Below are 19032 nucleotides of genomic sequence, written 5' to 3'. Positions count from 1 at the left end.
AAATTTTGCATTTTTATAAAAATATAGCCATTTCTTTAGCAAATGTTTCATTGCCAGATGCCTTGTTAAGTGCTGAGGGAGACATTCTGGAATCAAATGATGGCAGTAGCATTATAGGGGCTCTGATAGAAATAAGCACTGCACACAGTGGAGGTGCAGTAAAGGGAGTGATTTAGTTCTCTCTGAGTTAAGGGCATAGGCAACCACGGCCTCATAGGGGAGGTGGTTCTTGAGCTGTGCTGAGGAAGACAAGTTGGTGTTGGCCAGGCACTAGTGGAGTGGGAGAGTGGGGAAAGGGCATTTTCGTGTGAGCGAAGGCAATGAAGGAAAGAAGTTGATGAGGTAGAAATGGTTTTGTTAGGCTAGAGTGAAGGTTACAAAAGATGAAGCTAGAATGGTAAGTAGGGAGGACTTTGCAAACCATGACTTCAGTTTATTTCTATAGCCTGGGGAGTAATTTTAAAGGTTTATTCATTTATGAAGGTGGCTATACTCAATAGGTAGATATTGTCAAGCAGAGCAGTTAGATGCTTACAGTTGTTTTATGATCAAATGAAACATATTTCTTCTTTGTCTTATTAAACTGTAATTTTATATTTATATTTGACTCTTCTCCCTTTTATTTCTCTGAAATGACAGGTAGTATGCCAGTATTTGAAAAATCCCAATGTATCTGATTCACTGCTAGTGCAGAATATTTTCCAAGCTCTGAATGTATACTATAATTATTCAGGCCAAGCTAGATGCCTGAATATATCGGAGACAGCAACCAGCAGTCTGGGAGCCCTGGGTTGGAGCTATCAAGTAAGTGTGTATAATTTTTCCATGTGGAACTTACTTTTCACTGATATGGTTGTGCTATAGCAGAGAAGTCACAAGATTTTGTCACCTAACCTGGATTCAGATCTGGATCTGTTACCTTATCTTTGAGACCATAATAAGTTTCCTCATTCATTGATTCATTCATTAAATACCAACTTCAGTATTCTGAGTACCTACCACATGCCAGGCACTGTTCTAGGCCCCAAAGACAAAAGATAAATAAGATACGGTATAATCATCAAAATAGCTTGGTGTTAAAGATAGGTAACTAAAATAATATTACAATACAGATCTTGGTGAATCCTATAAAGGAAGCATTTTATGGACACAGAAAAGAATCATCTAACTTGATTCTGAGTTTCCATTCCTTCATCTATACAATGAGACTAGTAATAATAATGGTAATATTTCCCTCCAGAGTTGTTTTGAGGATTAAATATGATAATGGATATGAAATAAAGCAGTTTACAAAGAATGTATAGCCCCAACTTCTATGACTTCTAAGCTGAGCCTTTCCAGGAATAATGAGAGGTGATATGGCATGGATGTAAAGAACAGGAGCCCTGAAGCCAGACTGCCTGAGTTCAAACCCCGGCTTTATTGCTTACAAGCTGTATGACTTTGGATAATTTAACTGTTTGTACCTCATTTTCTCATTGGAGTCTCTCCTGGTTTGCTTTTTCAGGCCTGCACAGAAATGGTTATGCCCTTCTGTTCTAATGGTATTGATGACATGTTTGAACCTAACTCATGGAACTTGAAGGAATTTTCTGATGGCTGTTTTAGACAGTGGGGTGTGAGACCAAGGCCCTACTGGATCACTACTGTGTATGGAGGCAAAAACATCAGTTCACACACGAACATCATTTTCAGGTGAATTTTTGCTGACACAAAGAAAACTTTGGTTAACGGAGACATTTGTAGCATAGCTGAGAAAAGAGAACCAGGAAAATGCCACACAGTTAAAACAATGTAGAATACAGCAGTAGTATCTATCATGTTTTTCCACTCCTTGAAAGACAGAAGATGCTGAGAGATGATGTGATTTTATGCTTTATTACCAGCAGGCTTAAAGCCTTAAAAACAGCAGCAGCAAAATTAAAATATATTAAAAAATACTCTCCAACACAAAGTTAAGCATCATTCGTTGTTCTCAATTTGTCTTACTATTTTTACTATTGTTATTAATGATAATAAAAAATATCAGTATATATTTAATACTTTTGAAGTGCCCTTTGTTCTGTTCCAGAACTGCCCCTGTATGAGGCACTTTAAATAAATTACTTCATTCATTTCTCACAACAACCCTGGGAAGCAATTGTTATCATCTCTTTTTTTTTTTTTTTTTTGCTGAGGAGGAAAGAGAAGGTCACTGTGTTTAGTCCTTGCCAAAACTCATCCAGCTTTGTTTTAGTTACTAAGTGATAAAGCCAATTTTCAACCTAGGCCTGTCTGACTATAAAACCCACATTTGTACTTCTCTTATGTTGCTCCTTTAGAAGTATCTGATATTTGATATTTGTTCACATCAGAGTTCATCGAATAGACTCTATACTACTTACCCATAGAGTTGTGATGCTTAAAAGTTACCCAAGTGAAGTACTTGGCTTAGACCTGGCAAATATATGTGCTCAAAAAATGTTTATTTAATGAATTAATGGAAGTACACTCTCAGCCTTGCACTTTACCTTCTAGCCAACAGGGGACTTTCTATTTGTCTCTGAATGTCCCTTTCCCTTCGTCTTTTCTACCTTAAGACTCAGGCATCCTTCAAGAAACCTTCCATCATTCCGCCAGGGAGATTACATTGCTGCTACACTCTCAGCTTCCCTAAGGCCTGTGGTCATCCCTTAGCACTCCGTATGGAAGTTAGCTGTTTGCATGTCTGTCTGCCCCATGAGACTGTAAACTTCTCAGTGACAGAGACTTTGTCTTAATCATCCCTGTGCCTTTGGCCCCGACTACAGTGACTGGCATGTAATGGATGCCTAGTAAATTTATGTGTTGATGAGGATGAGGAATGATAGAAAGTTCAGGAAGGCTTCAGAGACATGTGAAAATTAAAGGCAGGACAATATGAAGATGCTGCTTTATCTTTCTGGCAAGTCTACTTTTAAAAAGAAATATTTTCCCATATGCTGCTAGTTGTGACAAATTCAATGTAAAATTTGTTATTTAAAAATTCAAAATTCTACTGCTTTTCTGAGGAAAATACATTCCTAAAGTAAAGGAGCAGCCTTAGGTGTCTCTAATTCTGTCTTAGTAGCTACCAGTTAGAAAACATTTCTGGTTGGTGAATAAGAAACTCTCCCAAAAACCATGAGGAAATTGTTCTTTATGTTCATGCTTCTCTCCTTAAGTCACCTCACACAAATCCAACCGTGACTGCTTTTCTGGTTGGAAAATTCAGTCTGTTTTTAGTTCTTAGATTTGAGATTTGCCAGGGAGATCTGGGTGCCATTCTGCTTCTTTACTGAATTAGCTCATGGCCTCAGGCAAATTTCCAATTAATATAAGTTAGAAATAATGAGTACCTGACAGGGTTACTTTGAGAAATAGATTATCACAGAAGTGAGCACGGTGGAGGCAGAGATTTTGTCTATTCACGGTTGAATTGCCTGTGTCCAGTCAGTCCCTGATGTCTAGGAGTCACTCAGCAAGCATGCTGAATGAATGAGGACTTAATGGTAGCTCTTAATAATTCCACTTCACAGATTTTCTTATTCCAAATGGTTTTGTGGGAAGGGTTTATTTTCCCCCCAAACCTCAGTTGGTAAGAAATTATCTTACCAATGGTCATTTTCAGTTATTTAAATACATTTGAAAAAGGAGTTCCTGAGAACCTGGTTAGTTTAACATCATTTCTCAGGCAAATTAATTGTCCCCAGCAATTAAGTAAAGCTCACTATTGGGAATTTTATCCAGGCATCTAGAGTCTCTCATGAGAGCCAGTATTTTTTCTCCTGTAAATTTCCCAGTGACTAGTTTAGCTTTCACATGTCTAGGACCAAGAAATTCAAGTCCATGTGCATCTTAGGTCTCTCAGCAACTCTAAACACTGTTGCTAAGCCACTAGGCTGATTCGGATGACCTTTTAAATCAAATGCAGTTTGCTTATTATGTAGCTGTTGGGATAGTTTTTTGTTTTGCAAATAATGGAGAGTTTCCTATCTGGGTTGGTTCTGCCAAATTGGAATAATGATAAAGGCCATTTGTTAACTTGAATCCAACCCCCTGTATAGTTTACTTTAAAAATTTATCTGATAGTTGAAAACTAAGGATCCTATTTTGCATATGAGTTTTCTCTCTTGTTTTTAACAAAATCAAAAAAAGTACGTTTTTGGGGTGTTTTTTTTCCCCCCCAAAGAGTGATGTTGTTAAGTTGTAATTGAATTAATTTTTTTAAAGAAAAATCTGGTAAAAAGTCAGGTGAGGATAGAACAGGGATTTTGAACTTGTATTTTGAACAGATATATAGTTAATGTACCTACATGCTTATTTCTCTTTTAATTTGTACATTTATCTAGAAAATTGATTTTCATTTTCTGACTGAAAATTTCTAATCAAATTTCTGTGAGAAGTGTTGTCACAATCCCTTTTCATGATTCATTTACTTTTCAAAAGTATTAACACTTCTCATGCTTATAGAATATGATAATAATTATAGGAATACTGTACATCATGTAGTATTTTATAGATTATACCTTACTTCCACATATGTTATTCAACTTGGGCCTCACAGTATCCTAAAAAAATTTTTTTTAGTAATACGTATGGGAATTGAGGTTCAGAGGGGTCACATGACTCAAAGTCATGTGGCTTACTAGGATATAAAACTCATATCTGCCAATTTAGCTCATTGTTCTTGCCAATATTACACATAGCTGAAGGTCAGTCTCTATGTTTGTATTAATCACTTTTGTGAACTCTGCTTTCCCATGTAAAATGTACTGAAGTGATTTACATGTTCCTGAACTTGCATGCATATACTTACATATTTATTTATTTATTTATTTTTGCTTTTTAGGGCCGCACCTGCAGCACATGGAGGTTCCCAGGCTAGGGTCTAATCAGATCTACAACTGCTGGCCTATATCACAGCCGTGGCAACACTGGATGTGAGCTGTGTCTATGACCTATGCCACAGCTTACGGCAATACTGAATCCTTAACCCACTGAGGGAGGCCAGGGATCGAACCTGTGTCCTCATGGATACTAGTCAGAATCGTTTCTGCTGCACCATGATGAGAACTCTGACTTAGAGATTTTTTTTGATGTAGGGCATCTGATGTAAGTCTACAGATAGATACTTTTACATTCTTTTTTCATTCATTCAATAACTTTATGTGGCTCCTGTTTTGTCCAGGCACTATAATAAAATAGACAAAAATCCCTGCCCTTGGGGAGTTCTAGTTTGAGAGGTAGGTAATAAAGAAGATAGCACCTATAAATATGTTAGAAGGAGATAAGTGGTAAGGGGAAAAAGTAAACCAAGGAAGAGGGCTGTGAAATGTTGGTGGGAAGCAGAGATGAGTTTATAATGAGTTTAAAGTTTTAGATGAAGTGACTAAGAAAGACCTCACCAAAGGGTCTCTCTTTTTTTTTTTTTTTGTCTTTTTAGGGCCACACCCTTGGCATATGGAAGTTCCCAGGCTAGGGGTTCAATTGGAGCTCTAGCTGCAGCCTATGCCACAGCCACAGTATTGCCAGATCTGAGCTGTGTCTGTGACCTGCACAGCTCATGGTAACACCGGATCCTCAACCCACTGAGCAAGTCCAAGGATTGAACCTGTGTCCTCCTGGATACTAGTTGGATTCGTTTCTGCTGTGCCACAATGGGACCTCCCACCAAAGGGTGACTTTTGAATAGTGATCTAGAGGAAGGAGCTAGCCAGCCATGAGTTTGGTGGGGTAAGAATGCACTGAACAAGAGAGGTAAACAAGGGCAAAGGCCTTGAGAGATAAATGTCCTGGCATGTTCTCTTCCAGGTACAGTGAAAAGTCAGTGTAGCTGGAGCAGAGTTAATGAGGTCTAGAGAGAGTAGCAGGAGGTGAAATCAGAGAGGCAGCAGAGGGCCAAGATCATGGAGAGACTTGTAGGTCCTACATGTTTGTCTTTTACTCTGAATGAAATGGGAAAACTTGACGTGTTTGAGCGAAGGAGTGACATTAATCTGATTCGGGTTTCAAAGAGGATCAGACTGGCTGTTCTATTGATGTTAGATGGTAGGGAGACAAGAGTAGCTATTCAGGCTAGAGAAAATGGTGACTTAGACCAGAGCAGTGGCAGTGGAGGTGGTGAGAAGTGTTCAAATTCTGGATATATTCGGATATATAGCTGACAGGATTTGTCAACAGATTAGATATGAAAGAGGGAGATTAAAGAGTAAGAGACTTGGGGCCTACCAGCTAGAAGGATAGAGTTGCCATTAACAGAGAATGGGAAGATAGTGGGCAGGGCTGTTTGGGAGTTGGGGAGTATCAAAAGCTCTGTTATTGGACCTGAAAGTTTGAGATGTCTCATTAGACCTCCATGAAAAATGTCAAGTATACGGTTGAGCTTTGGTTCTGAAGTTTAGGGGAGAGGTCCTGGCTGGAGATATTATTTGATAGTCATCTATCTATAGCTTGTGCTTATCCATGAAAGAGTTAAAAAAAATGATTATGCTAATTATGGAAATAATTTCATATATCTGATAATGTGATCTTGAAGATTTGTAATTTCAGGCTTTGTGACCATATCAGCAAAATGGAATGTGTATTGTGCCAGAACATTAAAATATTCTGTAAATGATTTCCAGTGATAAATAGATAAAGATATATATACCAAGAAGTGCTGTACAGGGCAAAGTCACCTAATACCTACCACGAGTCAGGTACTTAAACCCAAGTATTTCAACCCCTTTTTATCCTGAGGAATCTAAACTTCCAAGAGATTAGGAAGATGAGAGGCAGAACTGGGACTGGAACCCAGGTATGTCTGATCCCAAAGTTTGTGCTCTTCTTACTCTGCACCAAACAAGCCAAGAAGAGTATGTTCTGTTTATTTCCAGTAGCAATCATGTGTCCATGAAATGCAATGTAGTATAAAGTGAACATTGGAATAGGGTTACAAGACCTGAGTTTGTATTTCAGAGGCTTGATTTGAGTAAGGCTTCTAACTTCTCTAGGCATTAGTTTTCTCATCTATGAAAGAGTTATAATTAAACTTAATCTCACACAATTGCTGTAATGGTCAAATGCAAAAGGCTTTGCAAACTCTAAATCAGTCTGTGCATGTGTGGAGTTGATAGTACGAGGCAAAAATTTGATTCACAACAGCATCAGTAAGTTAAGAATAACTTTAACAAAAGTGCAAGGCGTACACACTGAAAACTGCAATGAAAGATCTAAATAATTGGAGACAGCTCATGTTCTTATGAGGGAAGTAATATTGTTAAGATGTCAATCAGTACTCTACAAATTGATCTACAGATTTCATGCAATTCCTAATCAAAATCTGGCTTTTTATAAAAATTGACAGGCTGATCTTAAAATTCATATAAAAATGCAAGGGACCCAGAAGAGCCAAATCAATCTTGAGAAGAAAGAACAAATTTGAAGAACTCATGCTTCCTGATTTCAAACTTTTTTTAAAGCTACTATAGTTAATATAATGTGATAATGGTATAAACATAGACATAGAAATTAGTGGAAAAGAATCAGCAGCCTAGAAGTCAGACTTTTTATGTGCGGTCAATTGATTGCCAACAAGAATGCCAAGACAGTTCATTGGGGAAAGAATAGGTTTTTTTTGTTTTGTTTTGTTTTTTTCAAGAAACAATGCTGGGAAAACTGGATATTCTCATACAAAAGACTGAAGCTGGATCTCTATTTCATACTATACAAAAACAATGAACTCAAATCATTTAATTGATAATCCAGTTTAAAAATGAGCAAGGATATGAATAGACATTTTCAAAAAAGATACGCAAGTGGCCAATCAGCACATGAAAAAAATGCTCAGTACTCTCAGTCATTTGGGAAATGCATATCAGAATCACAGTGAGGAGTTCCCTTTGTGGCTCAGTGGTTAATGAACCCTATTAGGATTCATGAAGATGCGGGTTTGATCCCTGGTCTCCATCAGTGGGTTAAGGATCCGGCATTGCCTTGAGCTGTGGTGTAGGTTGCAGACTCAGCTCAGATCCCGCATTGCTGTGGCTGTGGTGTAGGCCAGTGCCTACAGCTCCCATTCGACTCCTAGCCTGGTAACCTCCATATGCTGTAGGTGTGGCCCTAAAATAGAAAAAAGAAAAAAAAATCACAGTGATATTCCATTTCACACCTACATAGAACAACTGTAATCAAAAAGACGAAAAGTGTTAGGATATAGAGGAGAAATTGGAATTTTCAAATGTTGCTTGTAGAAATGTAAAATAGTGCAGTCACTTTGGAAAATGATTCAACAGTTCATCAAAAGATTTTTGTCATCATTTATCCCAGAAATTCCATTCCTAAATATATACCCAAGAGAAGTGAAAATATTCATCCATGCAAAAACCTCTACACAAATGTTCATAGGAGCAGCATTCATAATAGCCTCGAAGTGGAAACAGTACAAATGTGCATCTGTTGAATGGATGAATAAATGTGGCATATCCATAGACAATGAAATATTATTTGGCAATAAAAAGGAAAAATGTACTGATACATACTACAGTATGGATGAAACTTGAAGTACGTCAAAACGAAAAGAAGCCAATCACAAAAAAATCTATTATATAATTCCATTTATATGAAATGTCCAGAATAGCAAATCTATAGATATAGAAAGTAGCTTAGTGATTGCCTGGGGCTGAGAGTGAGGGGAAGTAGTAGAGGGGAATGGTGTTTTGACTGCCAATGAGAGTATGGGTTTCTTTTAGGGCTGATGAAAATGTTCTAAAATTGATTGTGATGGTGGTTGCACAGCTCTGAATGTATTAAAAATCATTGAATTGTTTGATTTAAATGTCCATTTTGTGTCCTGTTTATGTCATTCCAAAAGGTATCGTGTGAACCAGCCAGGATAAATAACCCAATAGTATTTCCTTAATTTTAAGCTAATATAATAAGCTAATTACCTAATTGAGTAATGCCCCAATTTTCTGATTCTAAATTCAGGGGAGTTTATTCAGTTCTACCACCCTATTTCCCAAAGTACTATACTAAGAGGGAAATACTGTTTTTAAAATATTCAAGTTTTTCTATTCTTTTTTTAAGAGCCAAGAAATAATCAGCATTTTAAAATATGGGAGTTTTTTTTTTTTTTACATCAGTTTGGTAGCTGGGTCCTAGAAAAGAAGGGAAGCAGCTTTAATTGAGGGACTTTTATGTGCATGATACTTATTAAATACATCCACATATACCATCTGATTTAGCCTTTAAAGCAACCTTATGAGGTAGGACTTGTTTATGGATGAAACCGACTCAGGTGACTGTGTGAGGTCATTATAGCTTTTGACTGATGAAGCTGGGATTGGAATTCAGTCTTCTAAATTCCAAGTCCTAGTACAATCTCAGTTGATTCATGGGGCACCACCTTCAGTTATCTCTTGTCCTACTTTTTGTACCTGGTTGCAGAAATATTGTCAAACTCCAGGATGAAGCACCTTTCTATGTAATAGATTAAATCCTCAGATCAAATCCCTAGGTTATAAGCTTGTAATTTTAGATGTTATGCATATAATAGTTTGCTCCTATCTTATCTGGGTGTAGATATGAAAAACTAACCGTCTTTCTTTCTTTTTTTTTTTTTTCTTTCCCTCACTTTAGCAATGGTGAACTAGACCCCTGGTCAGGAGGTGGTGTAACCAAGAATATTACAGACACCTTAGTTGCGATTGTCATCCCAAAGGGAGCCCATCATCTAGATCTCCGAGCCAACACTGCCTTTGATCCCACCACTGTGCTCTTAGCCCGCTCCTTGGAAGTCAGATATATGAAGCAGTGGATCAAAGATTTCTATGCCAGTCTGAGAAGGAAGCACTGAGTAACTTTTGATCATTTTCAGTTTCTTCCTTTAAGTTCATTCTACCCCCATGTCCACTCATTTTGGTTTTTTATGTCTAATTACTTTCCCTTGTTTATCATTAGATTTGGTGTGGCGAAGGTTGGGATAGAAGAGAACATCATGGTGGTGGTAGCAGCCATCCCCTAACCTGAGGCCTTGCCATCTTTGTGCCACCCCCAGGAAGAATTTCTCCATGACAGCTTTCCCACACCATCAGTGGCCTTCATAACTGGAGCAGAGCATTGACTGCCTTTCACAAGAGGGAGAGTCACTTCCTTTGTTTCTCTGAAAGCAGGGATTTCTCTTGGTTTTGAAGTTGAAGTCTCTTTGGCTCATTTGTCCCTCCCCCTCCTGTATCCTCCAAAAGGAAAAGCAGAAGATGGATAAAAATGAAGTAATTGCAGCTGGTAGGAAGGATTTCGATGCCAAGCCAGGAAATGGGGGCCGTTTCTTTTGTGCTTCATTTAATGACTTTGAACTGTGCTGTAAATAAAGAATAAGGCTGGACCGTATACCTGTGTGTTGCTTCTGACGCTCACTCCAGCTGTTGGGAATGCTGTGTGTACTGGGCTTGGCTGTTTTTGGAAAGTCCTTTAATTTTCTCTCTTCTATTTGGCAGCTTTTCTTAGTTCTGGGATATTTGCCATTATGGTACTGCCAGTAAGAAATCTGGCCTTTTTTCTCCCCCATTTCTCTTTGTTTCTAAGGTCAGTCTTGTGGTAATTTGGTTATATTTTGCCAGTTTAGGAAAATGACTCTGTTTTCCTTTTCTTTTTGCATCTGAACAAGCTTTTATATTCTCTGGTCACTGATGATACTTTCATAAGAAGCCTTTAAAAGTTGATGATTCAGCTATTCAGAAGGTAGAATGTAATGTTCAGCATTTTGTTTTTTAAATTTTATTTTCTCGTGGTTGTTACTGCTGTCCTTAAAGCTACAAGTGTCAGGACACTAAGAGGCAGGTGCACAAGAACTTTTCTGTGTGGCTTCCAAAAGACAAGCTGACTAATTCATGCCGGCAGCATATTTGACATTAATAAATGGCTGAGCCGTTCCTATTTCCAAGGGGTTGGCTTCTTTCAAGCAGTTCTTACACTGAGACCTTTCTTCAGAAGAGCTTTTCTAGGATAACAAATAGGGTTGGATCAAAACCTTTCAGGGAGAGAGAGAGAGACTAACAGTTTCTACACTGTTGAAAGATTTCTTTCCCTGTGTTCCTTTTATTTTCTCTCAAATTTTTTTCCCCCTTTACTCTGCCTTGGGAACATTTTCTACTTTTTAAAAAAACTGTCTCTTGAGCTCAGTTATTTTTAAAGCACTTATTTTTTTAATAAAAAGTAGATATAAAGTTCATTTTTGTGTGGTGGATTGAAATATTTCCCTTACTTTCCCTGGCATCTGGGAGATAACAGAAAAATCTTTGTCTAGTTTCAGAAGCCTTCAGTTCTCATTGTAATGAGTTGTCCATCAAAGCATTTGGTCACTATTTTCATTTCAGCATCAGAGAAAAGTCTGTTGGAATGGGAATTTAAGGGTCAAAACAATAGTTTTTATTCTTTGTCAACTAAGAAGTGATGCAATGAAGGGTTTATGGGCTTAATGGAGGATATTCTTACTATTGATTTTAGGATATTTTCCTTGAAACATTTTTTTTTTTTAATTAAAACCTTTAAAATTCTTTGCCACTTCACTTAATGTTGATTGTTTGGATGAATTGCATTTTTGTGAAGAGAAAAGTTGCCAAAATGACCATCTTTCTGCAAGAATAATTTGGTTCTATGTACATTCATGACAGATGGCAACTGTAACTAAAGTTGGCCTAATTATAAATATGCTAAAATTAAATTTTAAATTGGATCAAATAAGCCTTATTATTTAAAGCAGATCTCTAATAGATAATGCTTTTGCAAGACCTAGAAAGAGACACAGAGAGTTGAGGTGTCTTTTATTTTCTGTTTTTGTTACTCTAACTATCTATAGTCAATGGGTAGAACTAAAGAAACTTAGAGATCTTTCTTAAGGGATCTGTAAGGTCAAGAGATTATCCCAGGGACTAGTGTCTAGTCTAGTGTATTAGAGAGTTCTGAAGGCATCTCAGAGGTCATCCAGTCCAACCACATTTTTTGTAGGTGTTGGCATTTTAGCCCAGAGAGAAGGGACTTATCTAAGACCTCAAGCTCATTTTGAGCAGAACCAAGCTTTGAATACAGGTTTGTTTGTTGTTGCTACTGTTTTGTTGTTTTCACTTTGTTTATGTAGCTTAAATCTTTGTTTGAATTCAAGCATCAAAACTTTACCAAGCCAGTTTAATCAAAGAGGGAATTTCTTTAAGCTATGCAGGAATAGCTTCCAACTTGGATAATTGGGAATTTGAAGGAATGGAATTGGGGTCTGGAAATTCATTAAAAGACAAGACTGCTAGTCTCTGTTTTTCTCATAACAGAAGTCACCACTTGTCAGCCCGTGCGTAAGAGTTGTTCCTCAAATATTCATAGTTTGTCTAGCAGTCTAAAATGTGCATGTACATCAGAATTACCTGTAGGACTTATTAGAACATTGATTGTTGAGCCCCATTCCAGGGTTTGTAGTATGTCCTGAGGTGGATCCTGGGAATTTACATTTCTAACACATTTCCAGGTGATGCTGGAGGATTCCACTTTGAGAACTACTAATTCGGAGAATTCTGAATCTGAATTTCTTCAGAGCACCTTTCTTCAGTTCTCCTCACTCCTCTTATCCTACCTGATCCCATTTGAGTATGAGAGCCCTGCCTAACGCTCCTTTTCCCATGGCTGCTTCATCTCTGCAGACAGCTTCCTGCTCTCTGCTCTTTGGCTTCCCCAAATGGTGTCCTCAGACCCCTGAGGCTGTACCGTCTCACAAGCATACAAGTCTCAGGTGGTTATAGAGGGACAAGATCATAAAAACATGGCTTCAGAGATGCACTATTTAGGGTAAGAATGGAGGAAAAGCAGTTCAAGCAATGTAGTATATATCCGTCAAACAGTGTTTTTGGGAAAACAGGTGTCCAAAAAAAAAAAAAAAGCCAGTGATTTATGTAGCAGAGAGATCCACAGTTAAGCCAATTTGGAAATTGATGGGTTAAACAAAATTAAATAGTATTTAAATCTGTAAACACACATGGTAACTTTCTAAAATGGTACTCAAGAATACGGCTTTTTCTACTCTTACAGGTAATTACTTACAGGTAATTACAATGCACAAGGTGTTGTTCTGGAACCTGGAAGATACAATGGTGAGAAAACAAATATAGTGTCTGTCCTATTAAGGTTTACATTCTAGCGGGAGGAAGATATGAAGTGTCAAATTCTGCAAACACTTGGTACAGTTGTAAGTTCTATGAAGAGCGGGGGTTATTAGGAAATTTAGCAGGGAGTAGTCTGAGCTGGTCTGTGGGAGTAAGAGAGCGATGTTTTGAGATGTGACATTCTGGCATTATCTAAATGATAAATGGAGGCTATCCTAGAAAAAGAGTGGAGAAAATGTCATGTGCTAAAGTCCTGAGTGTAGCATATTCAGGGAGCTGAAAGAAGGCCTCTGTATGGCAGCAGATGACCACAGAAAAAGTGACATAAGTTGAATGTGAGACGTGGGCAGGGAGGAAGCTCATTCAAGTAGACCAGGATAAGGAGTCATGATAAAGAATGGGAAACCAATGACTATCCTCATTCAGGGGGAGTGACCAAAAAAAGATTTTCATTTAAAAAGATGACCCTCTGGGAGTTCCTGTTTGGCTCAGTGGTGGTGAGCCTGACTAGTCGCCGTGGGAGTGCGGGTTTGATCCCTGGCCTCACTCAGTGGGTTAGGAATCTCTCATTGCTGTGAGCTGTTGTAGGTTGCAGATGAGGCTCGGATCCTGCATTGCTGTGGCTGTGGCATAGGTCGGCAGCTGCAGCTCCAATTTGACCCCTAGCCTGGCAACTTCCATGTGCCTCGGGTGCAGCCTTAGAAAGAAAAAAAAAAAAGAAAGAAAATAAATAAATGAATAAAAAGATGACTGGCGATGGACTGCAGTTGTCCATGTAAGAGAAAGAGAGCTCTGACTAGGGTGGTAGAGGTGGATATGAAAAGTGTGTAATTCTGAGAGAGATTTGCTAAAGAATGTCCATGGGATTTGGTGATGGGTTCTATATGAGAAATGAGTTGGGCAGGTGTCAAGGATGATGATTTCTTCTTACGCACTTGGATAGATGGTGGTACCATACTCTGGAAAGAGAGCCCCACAGGGTGGCCAGGCTTGGCAGGAAGATTATGAGTTCAGTTTTGTCATGCTAAGTTTAATGCACTTTTGAAATAACCAAGTAGAGCTAGCTGTCAGGTAGGACTGTTGGATGTAAAGATCTAGAACCAGTCGAGGCTTGAGAGCCATGGTGAATAGATGGAAATCAAAGCATAAGATGTGAGCTCAAGGAGCTAGTGTTCAGGAAATATACTTCAGGAGCTGCTACAATACCCACCATGATACATTTTTAAGAAAACCCAAACATCCTAATTCTCCTACAGCTGTAGTACATTTGGCTCCACTGAGCCAGCTCACCGCTTATTCCCTGGTACAGCCTTTCCTAAAACTGGGATCTACCTCTCTCTGTACTTATTTCCTGTCCTTAAACTGCTGCCTTTCACTTTTTCTAATACCCTGCACTTCAGCCACACAAACTTTATATTATTCTAAAATACTGTTCCTTTGTCTAAGAAAACAACCCTCTAGTATGTTTTCACTGACAAACTTCTTTTCATCCATCAAAGCCCAGATCAACTTGATTATCTCGCCTGTGAAGTTTCTCAGCTTTCCTAAAGGAGTAGTTCTTTTAAATCTCTGCTCTCACAGAACAAGGTTCACACCTGGTATGACAGTTAAAATGTAAACTAAATCAAGGTAAAAATTGTCTTGTTCATTTCTGCATTTCTAGTATTTTTCAACAGTGCCTGACCACCTCTAATTTAGTACACATACCCCAAGTTGTAATAGATTGCTAAATGGCCTCACTCTCTTTTTAGAAAGATCAAGCACTCTGAGAGCAGGGGCTATACCTTGATTTTAGTAGTTATTCTATTAATCAGCATCTAGCAATGACATGGGGGCCTGGCAGCTGGTCTCACCTGGCCCTCGGTAATTTATGTGAATGAATACTTTCCAGAGTGGAAAGGCCAAGCTTTCCTAAAAAAAATTTTTTTTATTATAGTTGATTTACAATGTTCTGTCAATTTCTGCTGTACAGTAAAGTGACCCAGTCATACATATATATATACATTCTTTTTGTCACATTATCCTCCATCATGTTCTATCACAAGTGACTGGATATAGGTCCCTGTGCTATGCAGGAGGATCTCATTGCTTATCCACTCCATATGCAATAGTTTGCATCTACAGACCCCAAGATCCCAGTCCATTCCACTCCCTCCCCCTCCCCCTTGGCAACCACAAGTCTGTACTCTGTGTCCGTGAGTTTGTTTCTTTTTTGCAGATAGGTTCATTTGTGCCATATATTAGATTACAGATATAAGTGCTATCATACTATGTCTGTCTTTCTCTTTCTGACTTTACTTAGTATGAGAGTCTCTAGTTCCATCCATGTTATTGCAAATGGCATTATTTTGTTCTTTTTTTATGGCTGAATATATTTAACATTCCATTGTAAATATGTACCACATCCTCTTAATCCACTCATCTGTCAATGGACATTTAGGTTTTTTCCATGTCTTGGCTGTTGTGAATAGTGCATGTATCCTTTTCAATGAAAGTTTTGTCCAGATATATGCTCAGAAGTGGGATTGCTGGATCATAATGGTAGTTCTATATTTAGTTTTCTGAGGCATCTCCATACTGTTTTCCATAGTGGTTGTACCAGTTTACATTCCCACCAACAGCGCAGGAGGGTACCATTTTCTCCACACCCTCTCCAACATTTGTTATATGTTGATTTGTTAATGATGGCCATTCTGACCCATGTGAGTTGGTACCTCATAGTTTTGACTTCTCTAGTAAGCAGTGACATTGAACATTTTTTCATGTGCCTTTTGGCCATCTATATATCGTCTTTGGAGAAATGTCTATTTAGGTCTTCTGCCCATTTTTCAATTGGGTTGTTGGTTCTTTTTGCTGTTGAGTTGTGTAAGTTGTTTGTATATTTTAGAGATTAAACCCTTGTCCATTGCATCATTTGAAACTATTTTCTCCCATCCCATAGTTTGTCTTTTTTTTTTTTTTTTTTTTTTAATTTCCTTTGCTGTGTAAAAACTTGTAAGTTTGATTAGGTCCTGCTGGTTTATTTTTGTTTTTATTTCTGTTGCCTTGGGAGATTGATCTAAGAAAATGTTTGTGTGGTTGATGTTAGAGAATGTTTCACCTATGTTCTCTTCTAGGAGTTTTATGGTGTCTTGTCTTACATTTAATTCTTTAAGCCATTTTGAGTTTATTTTTTGTACATGGTGTGAGAGTGTGTTCTAGTTTCATTGATTTACATGCAGCTGTCCAGTTTTGCCAGCGCCACTTGCTGAAGAGACGATTTTTTCCTCATTTTATATTCTTGCCTCCTTTGTTGAAGATTAATTGACCATAGGTGTCTGGGTCAAGCTTTCTATCCAAGCATCTGATGTGCTCATGTGACTTCCTTCCCCAGATTTTGGAAAGGGAGTCCAAGTACCCAGTACCTCTATAACTTGGATTTACTTATTTTCCGTCATTTCAACTATACACACCCCAGGCTCCCTCTTCCACTCCATCAGCCTGGCACTTTTTGTTAAGGGAGCCCAATATAATGCTCCCCTGATATTAGGTGGGAATAGAACACTGACTAGAAACAGAGCCATTCAAGTGGACAGATTTCTCTGGAGTCACCTTTCAGTGCAAGGGGGTGAAGGAAGGGGCTGCTTCCAATAGATTTTGCTGCCTAATATTGGAGTTGGGATGATAGAAGCTTACGATAGCAGAGCTGGAAAGCAGTTTTGGGGTCATTGGCTCTACACACGTGTTTAACACGGCTAACATCCTTAAGAAATTCAGGCCTGGTATGACTGCGTTATGTTGCTGTACAGCAGAAATTGGCACAATATTGTAAATCAATTATACTTTAATTTTAAAAAAAGCAAATATAGGACCTGACACTGGCCAATAAACATTTATTGAATGGAAAAAAAAAAAAAAAGGAAACTCAGGCCTGGAGTGTGAAAGTTACTTGCCAAAGGTCATACAGCTAGAATGTTTATTTATTATTTAGTTTTAGTTTTTTTGTCACACCTGGTCCTGAAAGGATTTCAGGTGATCTAAAGGTATATATTAAGTCTAACATAAGTGGACCAGAAGAGGTTTAAGATGGTTAGTGATGTAAAATGAATCTAGGAATGCAAACCATAAAGCAGCATTTACCAAATAGTTTCCACAGAATGCTAGTAAGGCCAAATGTAAGTGGGTGTTACATAAAAAAGGTACATGATCAAAGTGTTTGAACATAATTGAAATAAATTTAAACACCTTATCTTTACTACAGAGTCTCTCAAAACTTTTGATATGCCATGGGCATTGTGAATTAAAAGAATGTGACAATTCTCAAACTTATTTCATCTGGAACCCTTTTTTTTCCCAACAACATTGGAGGTGCTAGTGCTTTGTTTAAACACCTACTAGGAAATACTGCCATGAAATTCTATGTATTTTCTGAAGATGGAGGCCACGAAAGTTTGGCTTTAAGCTTTCTATCAGCCATCTGCAAAGAGGAAAACAAAGTCAGTTAAACTGTTCACTTTGCTTAAGATAAAACCAGACTGATCAACTTGGAGAGTTCCAGGCAGGAACTTCCTAAAAGGGCCTCAGAAAGGAGAAAAATGTAATAAGATCTTCAATTTTTCTGCACATACTGCTAAATTTCCCTGTATTCATCCTTATGTGATCTTTCAGTATAAAGGAAAGTCATAACCAAATTTCAATTATTAGTTGATAAACTAGGGAAATATACTACTGGTGTGTGTGTGTGTATGTATTTGCTTATCTGGCTTAATCTAGAAATAGATCTTATAGAGTCTGGAGGAACACTGACAGCCAAAATTTTGCCTTATAGATGTTTATTGGCCAGTTCAAATGTCATTGTAGATAGTTGAATGGGGGGAGGAATGCTGTTTTATAACACAATTTGAAAAACTACTTCTGAATCTACTCAGATATTTGCATCTACTGTCACCCCACTTGGCTCGCAGGTGAACTATGGGACCAATGGTAGCTCACTAGCCACGTGGAGGCAGAGCAGAGACAGGGTCATCAGATGTTTCTGTGCGGAAATGTTTGCATATGTTACCAAACTTGCTCTTTGGATTTGGTACAGTGGCTTTAACCATTTTTCTTTGTTTTGTAGCTTCTAAACTGTAGATGTAAATAGGCAAAGAATGGTGTGCAGAAAACTATCAGTAACTCCACGATATTGAACTCTTTTGCTCAGGTGATATGTAAGTTGCTGTGAATAAGTGTAATACACTGAAGTAGAAGTAGCCAGATGATTTGATAAATGGCTTCCTATTTCATCAACAAACACGTTCAGATTATTCCTGTTTCAGAAATTTCACTTCATGATCTACAGAAGACATTTCATATGTTATCATGATGTCAGTTCACTTGGTTAATCTGCCTGCCTTCGGAGTGAAAGGTACAATATAAAGAAGTAAACCATTTGCTTTATTTATTTTTTTTTATTTTTATTTATTTATTTTTTTTGTCTTTTTTGCTATTTTTTTGGGCCGCTCCCGCGGCATATGGGGGTTCCCAGGCTAGGGGTCTAATCAGAGCTGCAGCCCCCGGCCTATGCCAGAGCCACAGCAATGCGGGATCTGAGCCGCGTCTGCAACCTACACCACAGCTCACGGCAACGCCGGATCGGTAACCCACTGAGCAAGGGCAGAGATTGAACCTGCGACCTCATGGTTCCTAGTTGGGTTCGTTAACCACTGCGCCACGACGGGAACTCCCATTTGCTTTATTTTTAAGGAACTCATGGTCAGAGTTACACCGTCTTTCTCCTTTTCTGATGCCACAAAACCCTGACCTGCAGGAGTTTATTCTTTAGGTCCAAGTCAGTGGTTTTCAACCGGTATCAATTTTGTTGCCCAGAGACATTTATCAATGTCTAGAGATGTTATTTGTCATCACAACTCTGTGTGTGTGTGTGTGT

The 19032-nt window shown here is 38.2% G+C and overlaps 1 protein-coding gene across 5 annotated transcripts in view; it reads left to right on the top strand.

Annotated features, from left to right (window-relative positions):
* The window catches only part of PRCP (prolylcarboxypeptidase), a 130142-nt gene extending 119774 nt beyond the window's left edge, over positions 1-10368 (top strand). For all 5 annotated transcript variants that reach the window (XM_047754077.1, XM_047754075.1, XM_047754074.1 and 2 more), the window contains exons 8-11: positions 640-804; positions 1508-1695; positions 9619-9835; positions 9940-10368. In XM_047754077.1, the coding sequence (XP_047610033.1) occupies positions 640-804; positions 1508-1695; positions 9619-9835 (570 nt within the window). In that variant the 3' untranslated portion in view covers positions 9940-10368. The remainder of the gene's footprint in view (positions 1-639; positions 805-1507; positions 1696-9618; positions 9836-9939) is intronic.
* Positions 10369-19032: the final 8664 nt, after the last annotated feature.

The sequence above is a fragment of the Phacochoerus africanus genome, chromosome 11 (assembly GCF_016906955.1).
Source record: "Phacochoerus africanus isolate WHEZ1 chromosome 11, ROS_Pafr_v1, whole genome shotgun sequence".
Lineage (NCBI taxonomy): Eukaryota > Metazoa > Chordata > Mammalia > Artiodactyla > Suidae > Phacochoerus > Phacochoerus africanus.
The sequence above is the reverse complement of the archived record's forward strand: the minus strand, read 5'-3'. Positions and strand labels throughout refer to the sequence as shown.